The 27570-nt window shown below is 39.1% G+C and overlaps 1 protein-coding gene and 2 pseudogenes across 2 annotated transcripts in view; all 3 read right to left on the bottom strand.

Moving 5' to 3' along the window:
- Positions 1-27570, bottom strand: part of TPTE2 (transmembrane phosphoinositide 3-phosphatase and tensin homolog 2) — a 94383-nt gene that overhangs the window by 20906 nt on the left and 45907 nt on the right. For both annotated transcript variants that reach the window (XM_025364344.1, XM_025364343.1), the window contains 6 exons: positions 25880-25979; positions 25671-25734; positions 24869-24933; positions 10485-10545; positions 9270-9351; positions 9083-9171 (listed from right to left, as the gene is read on the bottom strand). In XM_025364344.1, coding sequence (XP_025220129.1) covers positions 9083-9171; positions 9270-9351; positions 10485-10545; positions 24869-24933; positions 25671-25734; positions 25880-25979 — 461 coding nt within the window. The remainder of the gene's footprint in view (positions 1-9082; positions 9172-9269; positions 9352-10484; positions 10546-24868; positions 24934-25670; positions 25735-25879; positions 25980-27570) is intronic.
- LOC112610808 lies at positions 18529-18846 on the bottom strand (annotated as a pseudogene).
- LOC112611214 lies at positions 27334-27452 on the bottom strand (annotated as a pseudogene).

Raw genomic sequence — 27570 nt, 5'->3', positions numbered from 1 at the left:
CTCAATAATGCAGGAAAAAGCATTCACTAAAATTCAACTTGCACCTGTGGCTTTAAAAATTAACAAAAACTAGGAAACTTCGTTAACTCAACAAAGAGAATCTACCAAAATACCTACCAGGAACATCATATTAATGACATAATATTGACAGCATTTTCTTTAAAGCCTGGAATTAAACAAAAATGCCCTCTCTTCACTGCTTCCGTTTAACAATATACTGCAGGCCTCACCAGTGTAGAAAGTCAGTGTAGTAAGTAAATCTGTAGAATAACTCCTTAATCTAATGAGAGAGTTTAGGAAGATTTCTAGATGCAAGTTCAACATAAATATAAATTAATAGCTAAATCAAGGATGCAGGTTGAAATCTTTACAGTAATTACTAAAAACAGAGAAAAGGAGTATATGATTCCAAGGTAATGACAGAGGGTGAGAAGGAAAGAATTATATTATTAAAATTCAATCAAACGAAAACAGAATGTCAGTAGGAATATAGGAGAGTTAAATAAAATAATTGACAAATGGATGTACATAGAACGCTGTTCTCAACAATGCGTAATACATGTTCTTTTCAAATGTACAGAAAACATCTAATAATATCGACCAAATTCTGGGCCATAAAGCAAGTCTAAACAATTTTCAAAGAACTGAAAAAGAAAAAAAATACATAGTATGTTCTGTGTCCACAACACAATATAATCAGAAATCAAAAATTTAAAGATAAATACAAAATATTCATGTTTGGAAATAAGGAAATATACTTCCACAAAACTCATGGGTCAAAAAAAAGCAAGCACAGTCAAAACTGGAAAATAGTTTGAACTAAGTAAAATAAAAACACTACAAATAAAAATTTATGGGATGAAGCTAAAGCAATTCTTGGTGAAAACTTGTAGCCTTAAATGGTAAATAGAAAAGACAGTGGTCGACACTCTAAGAATTATCCATGTCAAGAAGTCAGGAAAAGAACAAATTAACCCAAAGAGTACAGAAGAAAATATGAAATATAATAGTAATTGATGAAATAAAAAATAAATTAAAAATAGAGACCACCAATAAGGCCAAAAATTTGGTACTTTTAAAAGACTAGTAAAATTGATAAATCCCTGGTGAGACAAATCAAAAGAAAAAAGGGGAGAAGGTACCAAGAAAGCAATGTAAGGAATAAGAAAAGGAACACCTCTGTAGACATTAAAATGGTAAAATGATATTGTGAACAATTTGATGTTAAGACAGTTCAAAGTTAGATTAAATGGACAAATGCTGGGAAAACTATAATCTACCAAAATGGGCAAAATAAATAAAATTATTTAAAAATTATATATGTGGAATTGAGCCACAATTTAAAGACTTCGCTCCAGAAAAAACTCTAGGCCAATGTGCCTTCACTGGTGAATTTCACTTTATACTTAAGAAGGAAGAAAATCAGCATGCATAAATTTACCCAGAGAATAAAAACAGAGAAAATGAAATCTAACTCATTTTACGAAGCCAAGATTTGAAAAAACTATGAGGAAGGAAAATTATAACCAATCGCCCAGATGACATGAATTTAAAAATCCTAAACAAAATATTAACAAACAGGATCTGGCAATTTAATAATAAAATAATTTAATGATTATTTAACAAAATAATACAGCACAATTACGTTTATTCCAGAAATATGTTGGTTTACCAGTTAATCAATGTAATTAACCACATTCATTTATAGGATAAAGTAGAAAAATTATCATCTCAAAGATTCAGAAAAATCTTTAAAAATTCAACATCCATTCATGATTAAAAAAAAAAACTCTTCGTAAACTAAAGGAATTTCTTTTTTCTTTCTTTCTTTTTGTTTTGTTTTGTTTTGTTTTTTGAGACAGAGTCTCACTCTGTTATCCAGGCTGGAGAGCAGCAGTGCGATGTTGGCTCACTGCAGCCTCTGCCTCCTGGGTTCAAGTGATTCCCTCACCTCAGCCAGGGTAGTTGGCATTGCAGGCATGCGCCACCACACCTGGCACATTTTTGTATTTTTTAGTAGAGATGGGGTTTCACCATGTTGCCTAGGCTGGTCTTAAATTCCTGGCCTCAAGTGATCTGCCCCGCTGGGCCTCCCAAAGTGCTGGGATTACAGGTATAAGTCACGGCGCCCAGCCAAGGAATTTCTTAATCTGATAAATGGTAGCTCTCTCACACACACGCACGCGCGCGCGCACACACACACACTCGTAAAGCAATTGGAGAGATGTTGAAAGCTTTTCCTTTGAGAATGGAACTGTATGTTGATGGTTGCTATTGCCACTTGTAATTTTACGCTGTACTAAAGGTTCTAGCTAGTGCTAGGGGAGAGAAATGACTGAAATGGAAAAAATACAATTTATTATTTTCTTTTTTTTTTTTTTTTTTTTTTTGAGACGGAGTCTCGCTCTGTCGCCCAGGCTGGAGTGCAGTGGCGGGATCTCAGCTCACTGCAAGCTCCGCCTCCCGGGTTCACGCCATTCTCCTGCCTCAGCCTCCAGAGTAGCTGGGACTACAGGCGCCCGCCACCTCGCCCGGCTAGTTTTTTGTATTTTTTAGTAGAGACGGGGTTTCACCAGGTTAGCCAGGATGGTCTCGATCTCCTGACCTTGTGATCCTCCCGTCTCGGCCTCCCAAAGTGCTGGGATTACAGGCTTGAGCCACCGCGCCCGGCCTATTTTCATATGATGTAATCATGTACCATAAAATCCAAAAGAATCTATAGATAAATTAGTAGAACTAATAAGTGAGTTTAGGCTGGACACAGTGGCTCGGGCCTGCAGTCCTAGCACTCTGGGACGCGGAGGCTGAGGCTGGCAGATCACTTGATCCTAGGAGTCTGAGACCTACCTGGGCTACACAGCAAAACCCCATCTCTACAAAAAAATCAAAAACTTAGCTGGGCATGGTGGCACCTGCCTGCAGTCCTAGCTACTCAAGAGGCTGATATGGGAGGATCACCTGAACCCAGGGAGGTCGAGGCTATAGTGAGCCATGATCGTGCCACTGCACTCCAGCCTGGGTGACAGAATGAGACCCTACCTCAAAAAAAAAAAAAAAAAAAAAAAAAAAAAAAAAAAAAAGTGAGTTTAGGAAAGTTGCTAATTGCAAGATTAATAAATGAACTGCATTTAAAACAACAAAAAACATTTAGAAAATAAACATTTTAAAGGGATTTCATTTAAATAACCACAAAAGTAGTCTAGGAATAAATCTCACCAAAAATATGCAAGCTTTCTATACAGAAAACGAGAAAGCATTGCAAAGAGAAACTGAAGAGGACCCAACTCAATGAGAGAACACCTCCGTTCATGGGTTGGATGAGTCAATATTGTAAAAATTCAATTCTCCCCAGTCTATAAATTCAATGTAATTCCAAGCAAATTTCTATCCAGTGTGTGTAATTTGACTAGTTGATTCCCAAATTTATATGGAAAAGTAGATAACCTAAAATACCCAAACCATTGTGAAGAAAAAGAAAAAGATGATTATACTCACATGACTGGAAATGAGGACGTATTAGAAAGCTACAGTAAGATAGTTGTGCTGTTCGCACACAGATGAAAAATCGATGAACAGAACAGAAAGGTCAGAAACAGATTCACGTTCTGCAGGGTAGTAAAGCAATGAAAATCTTCTCAACCTGTGTGTTGGAATAATTGGACAGCCATACGTGGAAAAAGATGAAACCTGATGAAACCTGATGCCTTCCTCACACCACACACATAAATCAATTTTAAAAGGAATGAAGCTTCTAGAAGAAAATATGGTAGTAAAATGTCCTTTAAACTCAAGGAAAATTGTCTTAATCAGGACACAAACGCACAAACTTTATAAAGCGATACCTACGACGGTAACACAACTAAGAACTTCTGTCAACCACAGGATACTCCTGAGAGAGAGAAAAGGCAAATCACAGAGCAGAAAAGCTTTCCTGAATACATTTATGATCAATAACAGAACGGAAATCAGAATACATAAATAATTCCTACAATCAAGAGAAAAAGGATGAATAAACCAGGAGAAAAATGGTTAAGAAAATTAAAAAGTGGCCGGGCGCGGTGGCTCAAGCCTGTAATCCCAGCACTTTGGGAGGCCGAGACGGGCGGATCACGAGGTCAGGAGATCGAGACCATCCTGGCTAACCCGGTGAAACCCCGTCTCTACTAAAAAATACAAAAAAATTGCCAGGCGAGGTGGCGAGCGTCTGTAGTCCCAGCTACTTGGGAGGCTGAGGCAGGAGAATGGCGTGAACCCGGGAGGCAGAGCTTGCAGTGAGCCGAGATCGCACCACTGCACTCCAGCCTGGGTGACAGAGCGAGACTCCGTCTCAAAAAAAAAAAAAAAAAAAAGAAAATTAAAAAGTTACTTTACAGAAAGGATATCCAAATACTTAATAATCTTAAGAAAACTTCCTCAATCTTATTAGTAATTACAGAAATGCAAATGATCACCACCATAAGATGCCATCACACAAACCCCCAAAGGCTAAAAATAGAAATACTCAGAATTGTAAGTATTGGGGAAGACATGGAATGCTTGAAGTATACAATACCAGTGGAATAAAAATCGGTACTACTGTTTTAGAAAACAGGTGACATTATCAAGTAAAGTTCAAGATTCATTACCCTAAGACAGAACAATTTTAGTCCAAGGTATATACTCAACAAAAATGTGGCCACATGTGCAACAAGAAACGTGTATTTTTAAAAGCAGTATTATTGGGCTAGGCGCGGTGGCTCATGCCTGTAATCCCAGCACTTTGGGAGGCAGAGGAAGGTGCATCACTTGAGGTCAGGAGTTTGACCAGCCTGGACAACATGGCAAAACCCCATCTCTACTAAAAATACAGCTGGGTGTGATGGTGGATGCCTGTAATCCCAGCTACTTGGGAGGCTCAGGCACGAGAATTGCTTGAACCCAGGAGGCAGAGGTTACGATGAACTGAAATCATGCCACTGCACTCCAGTCTGGGTGACAGAGTGAGATTTTATCTCAAAAAAAAAAAAAAAAGCAGCACTATTTATCACAGTAAAAACTGGACACAACCTAAATGTAATAGAAAAAAAGAGATTCCATTTTCAGTCACAATTTGTGTAGGAATGAATTTTTGAAAAGATGTGAAAGACATGATAAAAAAAAGTATAAAATATTATTAAAGAAAGAACAAGATAATTCACATGTACAACTCAATATCTCAAAGTTGTCAGTTCTGTCAAGTTAATCTATAAATTCAATGTAGTTCCAACAAAAATCATAAAAGTGTTTTATTATGGCAGTTCACAAAATGATTTTAAAATTGAACGTAATAATTAAGTTCCAAGGAGAGCAAGACTATTCTGCCTTTATCAAACTATATTATAAAGCTACAATAATTACAAAAGTGTGGGAGAGAGAACTTAGAAACAGTTTTGAATATGTATAGAAACTTGGTATATTACTGAGAGGAATTACAAATTAATGGAGAACAAAATAGCATGCAATTGATGGTGTTAGGGCAATTGGCTATCTATATGAACAAAATACTTCCCCCAACTTCCAATAAGATTAAAGAACTAAATATTAAAAATGGAACTTGAATATTTTTGAAGAAATGTGGAATCTTTACTACATCAGTATAGGGGTGAATTTCTTAAACGTGACAGAAAAGCATGAAATACATACACACACAGAGATGAACAAATTTTACTATATTCAAAATTACAAACCTCTCTCCAGGCACAATGGCTCGTGCCTGTAATCTCAGCACTTTGGGAAGCTGAGGTGGGTGGATCACTTGAGTCCAGGAGTTTGAGACCAGTCTGGGCAACATAGTGAGACCCTGTCTCTACCAAAAATACAAAAATTAGCCAGGCATGGTGATGCTTGCCCGTAGTCCCACCTACTCAGAGGGGCTGAGATGGGAGGATCGCTTGAGCCCCAGGAGGTTCAAGCTGCAATGAGCTGAGATCGTGCCACTGCACTCCAGCCTGGGTGGCAGAGTGAGACCATGTCTCAAAACAAAACAAAAATTTACAAACTTTTGTACAACAAAATAAATCACAATCAAATTTAAAAGGCAACATGCTGGGAGAATATAATTGCAATACTAAGAAAAATTGGCATTCAGGTTCTTTGAAGAACTCCTATAAAATCAATATAAAATATGTTTACTACCATGATACTATTGGTAACCTGCAGGCAGCAACCACAGAAGACAGCAAGACTAATATGAATGAACACTTAAAAAAAGAGGCCGCTCGGGTACATACCAGCTGAATAATAGCCCTCTAAACAGCCTTTAACAATATCAACAAAATATTATGTGAACACAGAATAATGTAAACCCCCTCTCAGCAAAAAAGAAAAAAGTCAAAGTTGAAATGAGTGCTTTCCTTCAAGCAAGGAATTAGCATTCATTAATAGAAAACTGATGCTAACTTCTTGAATAATAACATATTAGGTTGGGCAATGTGAAATGGCCATTTTTAAAGCAAAAGATGGTTAAAAACTGCCAATTTCAAATGATTCAGCCTCTATATTCTTGATTTAACTATGGTATTGCAAATTGCCAGTTTATATACAATATTCCAATCCCTAGAGCTAAACACAGAACCTGTATATTAACTAATGTGTTGAAACCAGCCAATAAGACTAAAACTTGATTTTACTGAATTATGTAAGTCAGTTTACAGTGTTACGTTTTCCTGGAATTTGATATAAAAATTGATTTAGAGCCCACTAAAAATGTAATTATTTATGTTTGTCAAAAATTGTGAAATATGCTTAGATGATTATTTAAAGCCTAAACCTGAATGAGAGAAAATCTAGCTAAACTTAAATTGGTTGGACTTACAAAATGGGGCTTTTTCCCCCATTTTAACCCCACCAATGTCAACTTCTTTGTATCATTAGACTATAAAAATTCCAGCATAATTTTTGAAATAGCATCTCTGTTGGCTCCCTTAATCTAAAGGTTCTCACAAAGTTTAAGAACAACCTTAATATTACTGGAACAAAAACAGACATATAGACCAATGGAACAGAACAGAGAGCCCAGAATAAACCCATGCATTTATAGTCAGCTGATGTTCAACAAAGGTGCCAAGAGTCCAAGATGGGGAAAGGACAGTCTCTTCAATAAACGATACTGGGCAAACTGAATATCCACTGGTGGAAGAATGAAATTACACTCTATCTCACCTATATACAAAAATCAACTCAAAGTAAATGCTTAATTGTGAAACCTGAAATTGAAAAACTACTAGAAGAAAACATAGGTGAAAATCTTCTTGACATTGGTCTGGGACAAGATATTTTTGGATATGACTGAAAAGCATAGGCAACAAAAGAAAAAGTAGACAAATGATACTGTATCAAACTAAAATGCTTTTGCACAGCAAAGGAAACATTTATGGAGTAAAGAGACAACCTACAGAATGGGAGAAAATATCTACAAAGCATACATTCGATAATAGGTTAATAGATTTTTTTTAAAAAGGAACTCAGACAACACAATAGCAAGAGAACAAGTTACTTCTCTAGAAAATGGGCAAAGAACCTGAAAAGGTATTTCCCAAAAGAAGACACACAAGTGGCCAAGAGGTATATGAGGAAATGCTAAACATCGTTAATCATCAGGGAAAAGCAAATTAAACACAAAGTGATATCCTCACGCCTGTTAGGATGGTCATTAACAAAAAGACAAAAGAGTTGGTCAGGATGTAGAGAAAAGGGATCCCCCTCGTACACTGTTGGTGTGAATGTAAATTAGTAGTTATTCTGGAAAACAGCACTGAGATTCCTCAAAAAACCAAGAATAGAACTACCATATGATTTGGAGATTCCACTTCTGGGTATATACCCAAAGGAAATGAAATCTGCACTCCCGCGTTCATTGCAGCATTATTCCTAATACCCAAGCTATGGAGTCCATGTAAATGTCATCAATGGAGGAATGGATAAAGGACATGTGGTATGTGCAAATAAAGGCATACTCTTCAGCCTGAGAGGATATCCTGTCACTTGAGATAATACGGATGAAACTGGAGAACACTATGCTAAGTGAAATAAGCCAGGCATAGAAAGACAAATACTGCACGTCTCACTTATTTGTGGAATCTAAAAAAGTCAAATTCATAGAAGCAGAGAGTAGAATGGTGCTTACCAGGGGCTGGGGGGACAAAACTGGGGGAATTATAGAGATATTGGTTTTTACTTTATTATTATATTTTTTAGATGGAATTTTGTTCTTGTTGTCCAGGCTGGAGTGCAATGGTGCAATCTCGGCTCACTGCAACCTCTGCCTTCTGGGTTCAAGTGATTCTTCTGCCTCAGCCTCCCGAGTAGCTGGGATTACAGATGCATGCCACTATACCCAGCTAATGTTTTGTATTTTTAGTAGAGCTAGGGCTTCACCATGTGATCCACCTGCCTCAGCCTCCTAAAGTGCTGGGATTACAGGTGTGAGCCACTGCACCCAGCCTGAGATGTTGATTAAAGGATGAAAAATTTCAATTAGGAAGAATAAGTTCAGGAAATTCATTGTACAACATAGTGACCATAGTTGATATATACTTGAAAATTGCTGAGAGAGTAGATTTTAAATTACTCCACAAAAATATGTGGAGTAATGCGTACGTCAATTAGCTTGATTTAACCATTTCACAATGTTAATATACATCAAAACATCATATTGTACACCATAAATAGATTTTTATGTTAATTTAAAAATTTAAAAAGATCAGCCTTAAATAAAATAAAAGTACTCTGACATTCTAAAATTAAAGACTGTTTGTATTTTGAGAGATATAAACTGGCAAACCAAAAATAAAGAAATCCAAATACTAGGAAAACAAGGGAAAATATGCTCAACTTTCCTTAGTTCTTTTTTCCTGCTTTCTTCCCTTCCTTATCCTCTCCCTATCGCCTACCCTTCCTCCTCTCCTCTTTCCTTTCTCCTCCCCTTCTTTCAGTCTTGGAGCTAATATTTAAAAATGCTAACAATTGTTAATACGTATTAATAGCAATGTGTATCTTGTTCTTGTACTTTATCTATATTTACATGTCTTTAGAAAGGGAGAAATAAAAAGGAAAATGTTATTACCTTTGCCTCCTTTACAGTGAATTGCTACGATGTTTGCAGGATCTTGAGCCATCCACTCATTTACTTCCTTGGTGAAAACCACCATCTCACTAATTTCAAGTTTAAGATTTTTAGTTAAAGTATTTTCAAAAAATCAAACCCAACATATTTAGCCCTCTTCTGATAGTCAACTTAGCATAAAACTTACTGTAGAGTGGGGACATTATGATCATCAATCATGATTCTGCTGACCCTATTATGGAAGTACTTAGGATCATAAGCTCTTTCACCTAAAATAAATAATATGTACGTCATATCTCTATAGGGAATAACATAATAAATGATGAACTTATAAATAAGTTAACATATCTTATTAGAATTCCTTATCTGTCTTCAAAAAGAGCTTTCCAAGTTGCTCCTGCCGCTCTAAAACAAACACGGGGTCTCAAAATCGTAAGGATGGTAGTGGTTTATCCATCTCATGTAACCCAAACTCAACTATTTCTGTTTAATAGGTATAATTTTTAACTTTCTAGCAGACCATTCATCATATTATTGCAGGGCAGTTAGAAACCACACAAGAGACAAATGTAGCTGACCAAAATGATGGCCCCCTGAAAATGTCTACTGAGTATACAGGTGGAGGAAAAAGTCAAGAGAGACAGAGTATGAAGCTGGGTTACAGCCTACTTTCCAGAGTGTTCCCTTTTCTCCCATCTAGGGTCCCGCTCTCATCACAGCCCAGTGCGGACGGGGCCGAGGACTCATTTGTTAAATCGTCTATGTCCTCATAACACAATCTGGCAGGAAAAACGAAAGATTTTCCTAAACCTAATGTCGCTAGAACAGATCTTCCCTAAAATGGTTTGCTTCCACTCCAGCCTCACAGGTCCTGCCAAAGCCGCCTCCTTCACAGGGTGCTTTGTGCTGCTGGGCGAACTCCTTCTACTAAATGGGGCCAGTCCAAGATGGAGCTTTTTTATTTATTTATTTATTTTTTTTTTTTTTGAGACGGAGTCTCACTGTGCCTCCCAGGCTGGAGTGCAGTGGCGCGAGCTCGGCTCACTGCAAGCTCCGCCCCCCGGGTTCACGCCATTCTCCCGCCTCAGCCTCCCGAGTAGCTGGGACTACAGGCGCCCGCTACCGCGCCCGGCTAGGTTTTTGTATTTTTAGTAGAGACGGGGTTTCACCATGTTAGCCAGGATAGTCTCGATCTCCTGACCTTGTGATCCACCCGCCTCGGCCTCCCAAAGTGCTGGGATTACAGGCTTGAGCCACCGCGCCCGGCCTGGAGCTTTTTTAAATTCATTCCTTGCCACCACCAAATACTTATGATTAAATGCAATAAAAACACAAAATCATCTTCTTACATACAGTAATCTGTTTTCTATCTATAGTAGCAAATATAGAGTAATGTACATACTGCATAGATTATAGACTCGATAGTGATTTGGATGTTTCTTATCTAGAAACCGCACGACTTCCTAAAAAAGACAAACACATAGCTTACATATTTACATGGCACCAACATAAGCTATTTCCTAGGGGGAACCTACAATGGTTATTACTTTCATTAATTTGTCTCTCACTCGCATCTTCTAGGCGAGATTCAGGGAATACGAGGGTATGCAAATTTCAAGTTCTAATCCACTGCGATTTTTCAAACAGTCCACAAAGTGTGTTTGGCCACTCAGATGAGTCTCTATTGTAAATACACACTGTTTAAAGCTATCAGATAAGGAAATTAGCTGGGGAACTAACTTTAAGTAATTTGTTCTAAATCATTAATTCACAATTAATGAGGTTCTTGTTTAAATCTAATTCATATTGGTTCTTATTTAAATTTAATTCTGAATAGATACATCTATAGAGAAAGATCTGCATATTACAGTCTACCTAAGCACTATGTAAACAAACAAATGTGAAAAGTATATAGTATGATTGTGTGTATGCGTGATAGAAAAAGATAAACATATCAAATTTTAAATAATTGGTAACAATATGGAGACTTTTTTGGCTCATCTGTTCTATTTTTTTTAATGAAGATATATGTGTACCTATAAGTGTGTGTATATATAATGTATACATATGTGTAACCTTTAAAATGAAAAACAAATAGTAGTTACTATTTAAAATACAGTTAATACCACTATATGAATCCAACTTTCAGTAAATATATTTCTGAAACATACACACACATATGTCTGTATCTCTGTGCAACAACAAAAATGACACAAAATTTTAAAACTGATTAGTATGCTACCCTCAGAGCAGCATTTACTGGCTTAATATTGAGAAAAATAAAATTAAGGTACTAAAGTCATCCATTTATTCAACTGGCTATCTCTGTTAGGAAGAAATAGTAAGTCAAAAAGATGAGCACTCTGAATCTGCACATTGGGGGAGGCAAGGATGAACAGTTTTATATACTTCAGAATTCATGGAATTTCTTACATAAAATCCATACGGGTTTAGAAATCACATATAAAAGCTACAAATATCTATGAGAAATTTAAGCAAATTTTAATCAGTTCTTTGGATGAGGAAGAACTGAAAGTGTTGAATCAGTGGAAGATCAATAGGCTTAGGTTTGACTTCATAAAAATCTGAAATTTCTGCTTAAAAATGCTATAATGAATAACAGGGGAAACGATTTTTCAGAAAAATTGACTGGGGACTATGCCTAGTATGATAAATTAATAGTTCATTAACAACAACTTAAATATTACTCACTCACCTTATAGATAAATGGGCCAAGGACATAAACAATCCATAAATGAGAAAATCCAACTGATTAACAGCCTACATAAATATTCAGTGTCACCAACAAAGAAGTCAAAACAATGACATGCCATTTGCACCCATGAAATTAACCCTTTCTCTCTCTTTTTTTTTTTTTTTGAGATGGAGTCTCACTCTGTCGCCCAGGCTAGAGTGCATTGGCCGGATCTCAGCTCACTGCAAGCTCCGCCTCCCGGGTTCACACCATTCTCCTGCCTCAGCCTCGCGAGTAGCTGGGACTACAGGCGTCGCCACCTCACCCAGCTAGTATTTTTTTTCTTTTTTTTTTTGTATTTTTTAGTAGAGACGGGGTTTCACTGTGTTAGCCAGGATGGTCTTGATCTCCTGACCTCGTGATCCGCCCGTCTCAGCCTCCCAAAGCGCTGGGATTACAGGCTTGAGCCACCGTGCCCGGCCAACCCTTTATCTTTTAATGAGAAAATCCAATGCTGGCAAAATAAGGCATGAAATTCAAAACTTTGATTTATTATTGATACAAGAATACAATTGCTCTTGGATTTGGTAAGATATATTAAGAACCCTAAAAATATTCATACTCTTAGCTAGGTAATTTTACTCCTAGCACTTTATACAGAAAAAGCCTATGCGCAAAGATGTCTGTTGCTGTATTATTGATTATAGTGACAAATGTCCAACATTAGAGGTTAATCACAGCGCTAATGAAATATCATGCAACTATTAGAATACTGTCCTGTCCTGCATTTCATTTTACTTTATTTTATTTTATTTTATTTTGAGATGGAGTTTCACTCTTGTTGCCCAGGCTGGAGTGCAATGGTGCAATATCAGCTCACTGCAACCTCCGCCTCCCAGGTTCAAGCAATTCTCCTGCCTCAGCCTCCTGAATAGCTGGGATTACAGGCGCCCACCACTATGCCTGGCTAATTTTTTGTATTTTTAGTAGAGACGGGGGTTTCACCATGTCAGCCAGGCTGGTTTTGAACTCCTGACCTCAGGTGATCCACCCTCCTCGGCCTCCCAAAGTGCTGGGATTACAGGTGTGAGCCACCACACCTGTCCCTGTCCTTCATTCTCTCAACAAGTAAGTATCTCACACTGGTAATTTATGTGCAGCCTTCCTTAGTATACACATATAGAAAAACAGTCAATATTTGCTTTTTCATGGGAAAACAAATATACCTGGATGGTTAAGCTTTAGGGATTTTTCCGAATCCACTTCCTAGTTGTCTCAATGTCTAAATCATATATATATATATAGACTCAATATTTAGATGATTTACTGCTGCATTTTCTGATCTAAGTAGTTTACTGAAGACTCTAAATACCTCTTATCCAAATTAGGTGAAAAAGGACATAAAGAATCTAGAAAAAAATTTCAACTCTGCCAAGAATCTACATTTTTCTGGTCACAATCTGTCACCAGATGGACAGTTTCTATTTTCAGCCAGAATTAAGTGCATTCAATTCTACCAGGAACAGAAATTAAAAGATGGCTAAGAAAATTGTAGGAAGGTAGATAACTGTATATCTGATTTTTCTCAATAGCTCAGCCTTTGCATGGGCTTACTAAGTTTATAATTTCTGAAACTCTTCCTTGTGATGCAAAAGTAGAAAATGCTGTCTCCTCTTTGAAAGCCTTCTTACAACAACCTCCACCTTCGGGTTTTCCTAAATCTACCAACTCTTCTCTCTGCCTATCTTAGTACGTTCCTTGATTTGGAGGCAAAGGCATACTTCTGTACTTGCATGAGGTGGCAGCAGTGGCCAAACGTGTTGATGCTTCCACCACAGTGCTCTCCACTAACTCTAGGGTCCTGCATCTCTACAGTTTTTGCTACTTCAAGGCAGCATCTGACATTTCCCCACTAGTCAATTTACCACTTACGAAACTGTAATGTCTGCTTTGCATATTCGCTGTTATTCAAAATGTAACCCTGCAACTTTATTCCCTTTTAGGAATAAAGGGGAATCACATGACTGTTCAGCATCCTCTCAGGAGTTAAGTATGCCTGGATTTGAATCTTCTCCCTTTTAGTCAACCTTGATTCAATGCACTTTGTAGATGGTTCTCAAATATGACAGAGACACTCGCAGTGTAGGACATGCTGTTATCACTGAACATGCAATCACTGAGGGCTCCATGGCCCGATTCCCAGCCTGCCCAGGCAGCTGAACTAGTAACTTAGATTTGGGGCTGCACTCTGGCAAAGATGAAAGACTAAATATTAATACGGATGGTAGATTTGCTTTTCGGGTGGTTTATGATTTGTGGAATTTATTAAAACACATGATTACCTCCTTTTTGGACACTCTGATTAAAAATGGTAAAGGGGCCGGGTGCGGTGGCTCAAGCCCGTAATCCCAGCACTTTGGGAGGCCAAGATGGGCGGATCACGAGGTCAGGAGATCGAGACCATCCTGGCTAACATGGTGAAACCTGTCTCTACTAAAACATACAAAAAACTAGCCAGGTGAGGTGGCAGGCGCCTGTAGTCCCAGCTACTCTGGAGGCTGAGGCAGGAGAATGGTGTGAACCCGGGAGGCGGAGCTGGAAGTGAGCCGAGATCACACCACTGCACTCCAGCCTGGGCAACACAGCGAGACTCCATCTCAAAAAAAAAAAAAAAAAGGTAAAGGAATCAATGACTCATTAGTACTTTGTCAATGCCCCAAGGAGATAACAGTTTAATAACTGATAGAAACCAAGAGCCTAGAGATCACCCCAGAGGGAAATAGGAATGTCTTTGTTTTGCTTTACATTCTAGAAGGTTTTGGCTTTTTAAAATCACCCCAGCTAATATTAAGTGTTGCCAAATTTATATTAGTCACCACCAAATCTACTGAAAGAAAATTGGCTCAATATAGACATGCTATAATTAACTCACAGTTGGCCGGGCGCGGTGGCTCAAGCCTGTAATCCCAGCACTTTGGGAGGCCGAGACGGGCGGATCACGAGGTCAGGAGATCGAGACCATCCTGGCTAACACGGTGAAACCCCGTCTCTACTAAAAACACAAAAACTTAGCCGGGCGTGGCGGCGGGCGCCTGTAGTCCCAGCTACTCGGGAGGCTGAGGCAGGAGAATGGCGTGAACCCGGGAGGCGGAGCTTGCAGTGAGCTGAGATCCGGCCACTGCACTCCAGCCTGGGTGACAGAGCGAGACTCCGTCTCAAAAAAAAAAAAAAAACAACAAATTAACTCACAGTTATTAGCTTAACCTGCTTTAAAAACAATATTAGCAATCAAGAGATGTTTTACCCATAAAGACGGAATTTGGAAATTTTGGGATGGCTGCCCTCAAGTGCCATGACCCATCCAGTGGACCCTGGTCACATTACTCCATGACTGTGCCCATTAGGAGTGACAAAAGGTAATTCCACCTCAAATAAATAGTTTGAAACAATTTTCAAAATTGGCCAAGGGAGTGGCAGAGTCATGTCTTAGCTGTGAATAGCATAACCTAGGTGAGATGTGGTTCAGACCCTTCTCTTCAAGCTCTTCAGGTATTTACAAATGTATTTTTATACAATTGCTGAAGTCTTGAGTCTATGACTATATATTAGTTATTTCTTGTGAACTATCTGCATGTATAAAAATGCTTCCCTGCCTGAGAATAAGGTAGAATCATTTCATCAATGGTCTCAATTCTTCAACTTTTCCTGAATCCAAGCCCTCACGTTTCACCTCATAGTATCCTTTCACTCTAATTTTGTGTTCCATTATATGAGTTGATTTGGCCACTGGGATGCCACAAAGGAGAGGCTTGCAAAAGCACTTGCAAGATTCCACTCTAGCTCTTTCCTTTTGCTATTACCTTGAAACATATCCATCATATTCATCCTGATGGAGGATGAAGATGAGTTGAGCAGATAGGAGTTATCCAAGACACCTAAGCTAAGGTAATTGTAGACCAGCTGATAAAGACATTTCAAGGAAAGAAAACCACATATCACTCATGAACACAGATGAAAAGTTCTACATAAAATATTAGCAAATAGAATCTAGTGTTATACAAAAAGGATAATACATTAAGACCAAAAGGAATTTATTCCAAAAATAAAAAAGGCTGGTTTAACATTTGAAAATCTCATTAATGGACTAACAGAAAAACATTTTGATTATCTTGATAGATGCAGAAAAAATATCTGATATATTCAATACCAATTCATGATTCAAAACTTTTAGCAAACTAGAAATAAATGGACTGTCTTAATCTAGCAAAGAATGACTACAAAAGCCTATAGCAAACACCATTTCAAATAGTAAAGCATGAAATTCATTCCACGCGAGTTTGGGAACAGGGCAAGGCTGCCTCCTCTTACCATTTCTATTCAATATTACAGTGAAAGTCCTAGATAATTCGATAAAGAAAAAAAAAGTATAAAAAGTGGGAAGAAAGTAGTAACTTTATATGATTGTATACATTTAAAAAACCCCAGGGGATCTACACATTCATTATTAAAATGAATGTATGAATTTACGAAGGATGCTAGATGTAAAGTCAACATCCAGGGCCAGGTGTGGTGGCTCACACCTGTAATCCCAGAACTTTGGGAGGCTGAGGTGGGAGGATTGCTTGAATCCAGGAATTCAAGACCAGCCTGGGTCAATGAGACCAGAGAGACTCCTTCTCTACAAAAATTAATTTAAAAAAATTAGCCAAGTGTGGTGATGCCTGCTTATAGTCCCAGCTATGTGGGAGACTGAGGTGGGAGAATTGCTTGAGCCCAGGTGCCACTGCACTCCAGCCTGTGGTGACAGAGCAAGGCCCCATCTTAAGACAAACAAATAAACAAAAGTCAATATGCAAAAATTAGTTATGTTCCTATATACCAAGAGCAAATATTTAGAGATCTTCAAATATCATTTAAAATAGCATAAAAACTTATCAACTACGTAGAAATAAAACTAACAAAAGATGTGTAAAACCTGTACACTACAAACACTGCTAAAAGAAATCAAAGAAGACATCAGTAGAGAGATGTATTATGTTCATGAGTTGGAAATCTCAATATTTTTAGATGTCAATTCTCTCCAAATTAAGCTATGTAGTCAATGCCCAAGTCAAAATACTAACAGGGTGTGGGTGTGTGTGTGTGTGTGGGTTTGGGTGGAGGTGTGTGTATGTAAATTGCTAAGATGATTCTAAAATTTATATGGAAATTCAAAAAATCTAGGAGAGCCAAAATAGTTTTTAAACAAAGAAGTACAAAGTTGGAGGACTTATACACAAGTTTTCAAGAGTCACTATAAAGCCGTAATAATTAAAACTGTGGTCTGGACTTAAGTATAGACAGTCATAATGAAAGGACAAAAAGCCCAGAAACAGATCTATACATATATGTGCACTTTATTTGCAATAAATGCACCTCTTCAATTCATTGGGGGAAATTATGCTTTTTACAATAAATGGTACAGGAGGAATTGATAGCTATGTGAGAAACGTGAACCTTGATACTTTATATCTTTACAACAATTAATTGGAGGTCAGTCATAGACCAAAATATTGATAGAGGTGTTGGTTACATGCATATATACTTACGTATAATATCATCAAGATGTAACTTGATTAGTGCAACCTACCATGTTTTATACCTCAATAAAAATGTGGTTATATATGCATGCATATATAATGCATACTTATATCAGGGCATATGTATATACAGATAATTTTATATATCTTTTTTACTTCAACTTTTATTTTAGGTTCAGGGGTACGTGCGCAGGATGTGCAGGTTTGTTACATAGGTAAATGTGTGCCATGGTGGTTTGCTGCACAGATCATCCCATCTCTAGGTATTAAGCCCAGCATCCATTAGCTATTCTTCCTGATGCTCTCCTTCCCCCATCCCCTCCCTCCCGACAGGCCCCAGTGTGTGTTATTCCTCACCATGTGCCCATGTGTTCTCATTGTCAGCTCCCACATATAAGTGAGAACATGCAGTGTTTGGTTTTCTGTTCCTGTGTTAGTTTGCTGAGGATAACAGCTTCCAGCTACATCCATGTCCCTGCAAAGGATGTAATCTTGTTCCTTTTTACAGCTGCACAGTTTTCCATGGTGTTTATGTACTACATTTTCTTTTTGTTGTTGTTTTTTCAGTGTTAAATACTCTTTATTTGATATTACACAGAAACCACACAAAACGCCTTTGAATCAGTAAAAGGAACCACCTTAAATACAGATAATTCTAATTAGATTGGCATAGTTAAGGCCAAAAACACAAATAGACATTGCTACCTTATCCTCAACCCTTGCCTATAAGAGGCAAATAAACACAAAATACAGGTGAATTTTGCTTGGTTCTGAGACAGTGAAGGAATTTCCCCAGTATTTAAATATATTCACATAACCAGTCATATAAATCTAAATATAAATCTAAACATAAAACCAATCTCCAATAAGTTTTAAGATGGAACTCACCATCTTTGTGAAAAGTTGAACATTATTAACAAAGTCTAATCATATCTTTAGAAGGGGTAAGCAGTGATAGCATTGACTGAATTGGAATTACTATTAATATTCAAAAACCAGACTTACTCATTTAACCACAAGCCGGTCTTAGTTTTAAATCAGGACTGCCCAACAAAATATTCTGATAGTCATTCATAATCTGAATTCGGCTGTATGAGATCTACTAAATTACGGTACACATAAAAAAAGTCATGAGACATTTCTGTTTTGTAATATAAGGCAGTGGCCAATTATTACTCACTTTTAGCTTTTTTGAGATAAGCTAACAAGTCTGCCCTTTCTGCCTTCTTCTTAATGCCGGCAAAGATAATTTTTGTTCCAGGAACGTACTTCCTGGGATTCTCCAAATACTCCCTCAGTGTATCATTTCCCCAGGTGATGCCTTTGTTCTTACTGGTGTCTACGTAAGAGAATCCAATGGCCTGACCTGTCTTTCACCCGAAGAGACCATGGAGATTAGGCCCAGTCTTGTGCTTGCCTCCCGTTTCCACGGTGTGGCACTGGGCACACTTCTGAACACAAATCTTCTTGCCTTTCTCAACATCACCCATATTTAATTCCCTCTTTCGTCACTGGCGCTACAAAGGTTCCCGCTCGGAAGCCGGACGTCCCACTCTACGTACCACATTTTCTTTATCCAATCTATCATTGACTGGCATTTAGGTTGATTCCATGTCTTTGCTGTTGTGAATACTGCTGCAGTGAACATACGTGTGCATGCATGTATCTTTATAAGACAGTGATTTATATTCCTTTGGGTATATACCCCATAATGGGATTGCTGGGTCAGATGGTATTTCTGCCTCTAGGTCTTTGAGGAATTGCCACACTGTCTTCCACATGGGTTGAACTAATTTACACACCCAACAGTGTAAAAGCATTCGTTTTTCTCCGCAACCTTCCCAGCATCTGTTGTTTTTTGGCTTTTTAATAATAGCCATTCTGACTGGCATGAGATGGTATCTCATTGTGGTTTGGTTTGCATTTCTTTAATGATCAGTGATGTTGAGCTCTTTTTTCATATTTTTGTTGACTGTATGCATGTCTCTTTTGGGAAGTGTCTGTTCAGATCCTTTGCCCACTTTTTAAAGGGGTTGTTTTTATCTTGTAAATTTAAGTTCCTCATTGACTGTGAACGAGGTATTACCAGTGAAGGCTGTGAAACAGCAAAGATGGCAGCCAGCTCCTTCTTTTGGAAGCTCCATCCCAGGGGGATACTGACCTGTAGCCAGCCCGCACATACCTGCAGGAGGTGGCTGGAGACCTCTGTTGCGCGTTCTCACCCAGTCAGGAGGTATGTGATCAGGGACCCCTCCAAAGAAGCAGTCTGGCTGCTTTGGGGTAGAGCAGGTGTGCTGCATTGTGGGGGATACTTCCTCCTCCAGACCACCTGTATTCTCCAAAGCCAGCAGGCTGCAGTGGCTGAGTTGGCCAAACTGCAGAGATGGCAGCTGCCCCTCCGGCCAGGAGCTCCATTTCAGGGAGAGATCAAAGCTCTGTCCATAGAACCATTGCTGGAGGGGTTAAAGCCCCCACAGGGATTCCTGCCCAGTGAAGGGGAATGGATTGGAGTCCTGCTTAAAGAAGCAGTCTGGTCACGATCTGGCAAGCCAGCTGTGCTGTGTTGTGGGGAACTCTTCCTTGTCCAGACTATATTCTCCATAGCTGGCAGGCTGGAGTGGCTGAGTCTATGAACCACAGTGATGCCGGCTGGCTCTCCCCACCTCCCTGGGAACTCAGACCCATCTGAGGTGGATTCCAGCCCACTGCTGTTGGCAGGCTAGGATTCCAAGCCAGTGGATCTTAACTTGTGAGGTGCCATGGAAATGGGGCCTGCAGAATGATGCTGCCTGCTTCCCTGGATTCAGGCCCCTTCCCAGAGATACATATGGACAGATTTCCCACTGTGTTGAAGATCCCAGGTGCTAGAGTGTATAAAACTCCTGGGTTTCTGTGTGTGCCTGAGCAGCTGATGTGCCCGACTCCATACAGCTCTGTGAATCAGACCCAAGGCCCTGGTGGCATGGGCTCACAGGGGGAATCTCCTGATCCATGGCTTGCAAAGATCCATGGCAGAAGCACAGTTTCCTGGGCAGGATTGCACAATCCCTCACTGCCTCCCTTGGCTGGGAGTGGGGGTTCCTTAGGCTCCATGCCACCCCTGGCTGAGGCATCGCACCCTCTCCCCACTTTTCTTCATTCTCCATTGGTTGACCTGTTCATCTAGTCAGTCCCAACGTGAGAACCTGGATATCTCAGTTGAAGGTGCTGAATTCCCTCGCCCCTTTTCATTCCTCTTTGTGAGTGCTGCAGACTGCAGCTGCTTCTAATTGGCCATCTTGCATCACTCTAAACATTTCTTTTTCAACCCAGTTCTTAATTCCTATAGTCCCTCGTTTATCACCAGTTTCTCGATAAAATAATCTGTCCACATTCTCCAGTCATGGGATGATGACTCAGGCCGGGGATCCAGGACATTTTCTAGGAAGCAGCTGAACTTGCAGCCCTGTCCTGTTTGGAACTGAGCTAACACACTGCAGAGAGGTACTGTGCTGTTCGGAACTGAGCTAACACTGCAGAGAGGTATTGTCCTGTTCAGAACTGAGCTAACACACTGAGGAGAGGTACTGTCCTGTTCGGAACTGAGCTAACGCACTGCAGAGAGGTACTGTCCTGTTTGGAACTGAGCTAACGCACTGCAGAGAGGTACTGTCCTGTTCGGAACTGAGCTAACGCACTGCAGAGAGCTACTCCTTCCACCTCTCAGCAACTGATGCCAGCCCTCAATAATTATACTTTTATTGAGGTATAATAAGTATTGTAAATTACATAAAATTAAACAATGATCCTTTCAGCTGGCATATTTCACAGTAAACAGCATTATAGGTTTGAAATTAATTTAGTCATTCACAGAGCCTAAAGCAGTATGCCCTCACTATAATTTAGGATCTCAACCTAAGAATACACATTTTGTTATAGCATCCCCATCTTTCTTCCCTATGGTAGACTATCAAAAACGGCCATGATTCTTTGTAATTCCTTCCATCAAGAATTCGAGCTAGCCGGGCGCGGTGGCTCAAGCCTGTAATCCCAGCACTTTGGGAGGCCGAGACGGGCGGATCACGAGGTCAGGAGATCGAGACCATCCTGGCTAACACGGTGAAACCCCGTCTCTACTAAAAATACAAAAAAACTAGCCGGGCGAGGTGGCAGGCGCCTGTAGTCCCAGCTACTCGGGAGGCTGAGGCAGGAGAATTGCGCGAACCCGGCAGGCGGAGCTTGCAGTGAGCGGAGATCTGGCCACTGCACTCCAGCCTGGGCGACAGAGCAAGACTCCGTCTCAAAAAAAAAAAAAAAAAAAAAAAAAAGAATTCGAGCTTATTTTCTACTCCTTGAATCCAGACTGGTAGTGTAATTTGCATTGTCCAATAAAATAGGGTGGAAGTAATATACAATTTTGAGCCTGGGCCTTAAGAGGATTTGCAATGCTTTGTTGCCGCTTCAGGGACTCTTGCCTCTGCCATCATGTGAACAGGCCTGAAGCAGCCTACTGGAGAACGAGAGACCACACCGGGCCATTCAGCCAAGTCAGGTTATTTTCTTTTCTTTCATTTAAAAAATCGGTTTCCTTCATTCTTTAAAAATATTTTTAATTGACACATAATACTTGCTCATATTTATAAGGTAGAGAGGGATATCCCAGTACCTGTATACAATGTGTAATGATCAAATCAGGGTAATTAGCATATCTATCACCTCAAATATTTATCATTCTTTGTGTTAGGAACACTCAACATCCTCTCTATTTAAAAATATACAATAAATTATTGTTAACTGTAGTCACCCTATAGCACTATAGAACACCAGAACTTATTCCTATCTGTAAGCTTAAATCTGATATTTCTTTGTTGATTTTCTGTCTGGATGATCTGTCCCGTGGTAAGAGTGGGATGTTAAAGACCCCAACTGTTACTGCATTGAAGTCTATCTTTCCCTTTAGATCTAATAATATTTGCCTTGTTTATCTGAATACTCTAGTGTTGGGTACATACATATTTATAATTATTATATCTTATTGCTAAGTTGATCCCTTTATTATAAAATGACCTTCTTTGTCTCTTCATACAGTTTGACTTAAAGTCTGTTTTATCTGATAAGTATGGCTACCTCTGCTCGCTTTTGGTTTCTGTTTGCCTGAAATATTTTCCTCTATCCCTTCACTTTCAGTCTGTGTGAACCTTTACAGGTAAAGTTAGTTTATTGTAGGCAGTATACAGTTGGGTCTTTTTTTTTTAAATCTTGGCAGCCAACTCTATATCTTTTAATTGGGAATTTGATCTGTTTATATTACATTCAAGGTTACTATTAATAGATGAGGCTTTATTCTGTCATTTTGTTCATTTTTTTCTGGTTGTTTTGTACATCCTTTGTTCTTTTCTTCCCCCCCCTTTTTTTTTTAAATCTTTGTGGTTTGGTCATTTTCTGTAGTGATAAAGTTTGATTCCTTTCTCTTTCTCACGTGCTACCAGTGAGTTTTATACTTTTGTGTGTTTTCACAATGGTAATCATCCTCTTGCTTCCAGATGTAGAACCACCTTAAGCAGTACTTATAAGGCCAGTTTCATGGCAATGAATTCCTTCAGTTTTTGCTTGTCTAGGAAATACTTTATTTCTCCCTCATTTCTAGGGGATAGCTCTGCTGGGTATAGTATTCTTGGTTGACAGTTTTGTTTTTTTGTCCTTCAGTACTTTGAATATATCATCCCATCTCATTGTCTACTGACCTGTAAAGTTTCCACTGGGAAATCCACTGTTAATCAAATGGAGATTCCCTTATATGTGACTTGATGCTTTTTTCTTGCTGTTTTTAATATTTCCATTTTTTTGTTTTGTTTTGTTTTGTTTTGTTTTTTGATACAGTCTCGCTCTGTCACCCAGGCTGTAGTGCAATGGTGTGATCTTGGCCCACTGCAACCTCCACCTCCTAGGTTTAAGCAATTCTTGTGATTCAGCCTCCCAAGTAACCGAAGTACAGGTTCATGCCACCACACCCAGCTAATTTTGTTGTATCATTAGTGGAAATGGAGACACGTTGGCCATGCTCATCTTGAATTTTTTTTTTTTTTTTTTAGACAGGGTCTCGCTCTGCCACCCAGACTGGAGTGCAGTGGTACAATCTTGGCTCACTGCGACCTCTACCTCCTGGGTTCAAGCAATTCTCATGTCTCAACCTCCCAAGTAGATTGCAGGCATGTGCCACCAAGCCCAACTAATTTTTGTATTTTTTAGAGACAGGATTTCACCATGTTAATCAGGCTTGTCCTGAACTCCTAGCCTCAAGTGATCCACTGCCTTGGCCTCCCGAAGTGCTGGGATAACAGATGTGAACCACTGCACCTGGACTCTTGATGGTATTATTATTTTATTCCTTAAATTCTTCAGTTCCAAGATCTCTGTTGGTTTTTAATGACATATATATCCCTGTTGAATTTCTCATAAGATCATAAATTGTTTTTCTAATTTCATTGATTTGTTTATCTATATTCTCTGCATCTCACAGAGTTTCCTTAAGATCATTATTTTGAATTCCTTCTTAGCCATTTGATATACTCTTAAAATTTAGGGTCTGCTAATAGGAAATTATTGTGTTTCTTTGGAGGTGTAATTTTCCTTGCTTTTTATGTTTCTTGGGGCCCTAAATTGATTTTTGCACATCTGGGGGAACAGTTGCCTCTTCCAATGTTACGGAGCTTTCATAGAGAAATACTTCTTCCAATAGTTGCCCCCTATAGTGTTCATTGAGTCGGGTGCTTTGACTTTGGTTCTGGGTGGGTGCAGTATTATAGTCTTCATGTTACTTTTTTGGCTGTAATCAGCATTCAGTGGTGTCTGTGAGTGCCTCAGTGGCCTGATGGTGAGTGTGGAGACAGTGGTATGGTTTTTTTGGTCTGTGAGCCATCATTCAGATGAGTTCTCAGGCCCTAGGCATATGCATGCTAGGTGCAGTGGCTTTGCTAGTTGTGGGGTATTGCCACCAGCAGGTTGGGCACCAGGCAGGCCAGTCCTCAGTGCCTTAGAAGTGCATGCAGCATATGGTGGCTCTGCTGGTGAAGGGGGTGGGGCTGTTGGCAGCAGTGGGTGCCAGATGGGACGGGCCTTGGGCCTTGGGGGGTGCGTGTAGCATGCGGTGGCTCTGTCAGTTGAGGGTACCCAAGTCATTTTAGACTAGTCAGTCCTCAGATGACCCAGTAGCTGCCCACCGACAGCTGAATGAGCTTAGTTGAGACAAGAAATCCTTTCTGCAGGCACCTGAATTGGACAGTTAAGCCCATCCCAAATTCACAAACCATAGTGTCATGGGCCAAATAAATAGTTGCTGTTATAAGCCAGTAAGTTTTGGGGTGGTTTGTAACCACTGGCACAATTGTAACTGGTATCAGTTCATTATGATTTTTTTTACTTTAAAGAGTACATTTTTAAAAGAACACTGCCATATCTGGGTCAGTATTAAACTTGTGACTACATAGTCTGCATTCACTGATAAATGAGCATTTGTCAGATAAAGACCCTTACCTCAATTGGATTTCTATAGAAAGACTGCCTTCCAGAAGATGGAAATGACATAGCGATAATACGTTCTGAAAATCAAAACCATCACTATTAAAAACATTATTATAGATTTCTTATGACATACAAAAAATTAATTTATACATGATCAGACTCCATTTTCACAGGAAAAAAAAAACTTTTAAGATTGAGGTTGACAGAAAAGAGCTAATACTCAGGATAATCAAATAACATATTAAATGATCCAACATAATGACCATTAAACTGGCATGGCGTTCTTAAGACTCCACTAGTACTAACTGTATGCCATGTACTTATGTTGGCCTCAGTATGGAGCTCTCCCTGTTCTTAGAATTTATTTCTTATCTTAAATACCAGAGAAAATCCAAGAGTTCTGGGCACCAGTGATGGTGGGAACTCCCAAGGTGCTTTGCAGCCCTCTGACTCAGAAAACCTGAGATCTACAAAGCACTGACCTCATTCTCTGGGGTTCTAGGATGAGAAGAGGTCTCTCTGGGATCCTTAAGACTCAGAATAACTACTAGAGCTTAATAAATTGAAACTGAAATGGAGTCAGCTGAAAATCCATTCAAGTTCCTATGCTGCAACCAAGTAGTACTGAATTGAGAAGACATGCAGATCTTCCATTGCCAAGGCTAAACCACAAATGTGTCACACTATCACAGTGGCATATATCCTCATGAATAAAGAATATTTTGAATGAATGTGTCTTAGATGAGGCAAAAAATATACAATTATAAGAAAAAGTGAAGTAATACAAGTAAATCAACAGTTAAGTGTCACAAACCTGTAACATAAGTGAGGTCTAGGTCAAATCCATCCCTTGTGTATCGCCTTTTGTTTTCTGAAACCTGAGAGTTTAAAATCATCGTTAGTTTGTGAAACATTCATCAACATAAAAATAAAAACATTATACAGCATAGATATCAACCCTTGCCAATGGGTCCCAAAACACAAAATAGTTTTTCTGAATCATAAGCATGTTTTGCCACTTACCAGCCTTCTCATCAGCTTCTCAAGTTGTCTTTTTTGATGAATCAGATGAAAAATTCTTATCAGAATAATAAGTCGTAGAAGTCGAACTAAATGTATCCATCTAACAATAAATTTAAAAGATCCATTTTTGCTTCAGAAACAGAATTTTATCAATATAAACTACGTCTAGAGCAGCAGAGGCAATTTTCCCTCTTCTCCCCAATTACCTACCTTGGGGATATTTGGCAATGTCCGGAGGCATTTAGGTTTTCCCAACTGGGGTGTGTGTGTGTGTGTGTGTGTGTGTGTGTGTGTGTGTGTTACTTACATCTAGTAGACAGAGGCCAGAAATTTTGCTAACATCCTGCAATTAATATAACTGCTCACTACCCTCTCATGACAATGATCTGTGTGTGTGTGTGTGTGTGTGTGTGTGTGTGTGTGTTACTTACACCTAGTAGATAGAGGCCAGGAATTTTGCTAACATCCTGCAATTAATACAACTGCTCACTACCCTCTCATGACAATGATCTGGCCCAAAAAATGTCAGTAATGCTGAGGTTGAGAAATTCTGGTCTAGAGAAATAGTGATACAATAGACGCTTAGCATTTGTTAATTTAATTTTGGGATTTAAGACTAGCATTTTCAATTTTTCCACATCAAAACAAATTGCTTATTCTTGTTCATCTCTGTTATTCCCATGAGTAAGAGAGGTTCACTACAGCTGCTAATGCATATCAGGCAGGCAACAGACTGAGATACTTCCAAAGTGTGCTGGCTGGTATCTCTACCACCATCAGAAACACTGAGGCAGAGAACTGATGGTCTGGACTAGTGCTTCTCTGATTTGGGCACACGTAAATAACAGCCATCTGGAAAAGCTTGTTAAGCTGCAGATTGCTGGGTCCCAGAGACACTGACTCACTGGGTCCAGGGTGGGGCCTAAGGTATTTTTCTTCTTATATTTCTAGCAAGCTCTCAAGTGATGCTGAGGTTTCTAGTCAGAGGACCACATTGGCTAACGTTATTTTCAAATAACTCCAAAAGCCTATCACTTAACACGCTTAGTTGGGGCCTGAGCTGTAGTCTAGGGAAGCTAGGGTATGAAAAGAAATCAGCTATTTGACCCATGAACAAGCTTAGGAAACCACCATCTACATCCCAGTATACATTTGCTCTTTCATTTTCCTCACTGTCACAGTAAAACAAAGAAAAGAAAAAAAAGTCACCAGGTCCTCACACACTCTTTAGTTTCCTAATCCCTAACAGTTCTAACTTTGCCTGCGCTTTCTTTGTTTCTACCACAACTATACTGCAAAACTCTACCATTGTGTTGCTACACCTGTATCTCCTAGTTTCTGTTCTGTTTGCTATTTTTTAGAAACTCATGATTGAAGTCGCTCAAATTTTGCATATGCTCAAATAAATTTCCTCTTGGTTGCAGGAAAAATCCACACAGAACATTTCGTGTGTAAGGGATTTCTAGTTGAAGCACAGAGGGGAATTGTTTTTAATATAAAATTTTTTGATATAGCACATATTAAACTGATAAGAATATTATACTTGATCTTAGCCAAAAGGCCAAAAAATGATACAAATGGGAATTTGATGAGAACTTCGAAATGTAGGAAGTTGGCCGGGCGCGGTGGCTCAAGCCTGTAATCCCAGCACTTTGGGAGGCCGAGGCGGGTGGATCACGAGGTCAGGAGAT

This window comes from Theropithecus gelada, chromosome 17, assembly GCF_003255815.1.
Source record: "Theropithecus gelada isolate Dixy chromosome 17, Tgel_1.0, whole genome shotgun sequence".
Taxonomy (NCBI): Eukaryota; Metazoa; Chordata; class Mammalia; order Primates; family Cercopithecidae; genus Theropithecus; species Theropithecus gelada.
The sequence above is the reverse complement of the archived record's forward strand: the minus strand, read 5'-3'. Positions and strand labels throughout refer to the sequence as shown.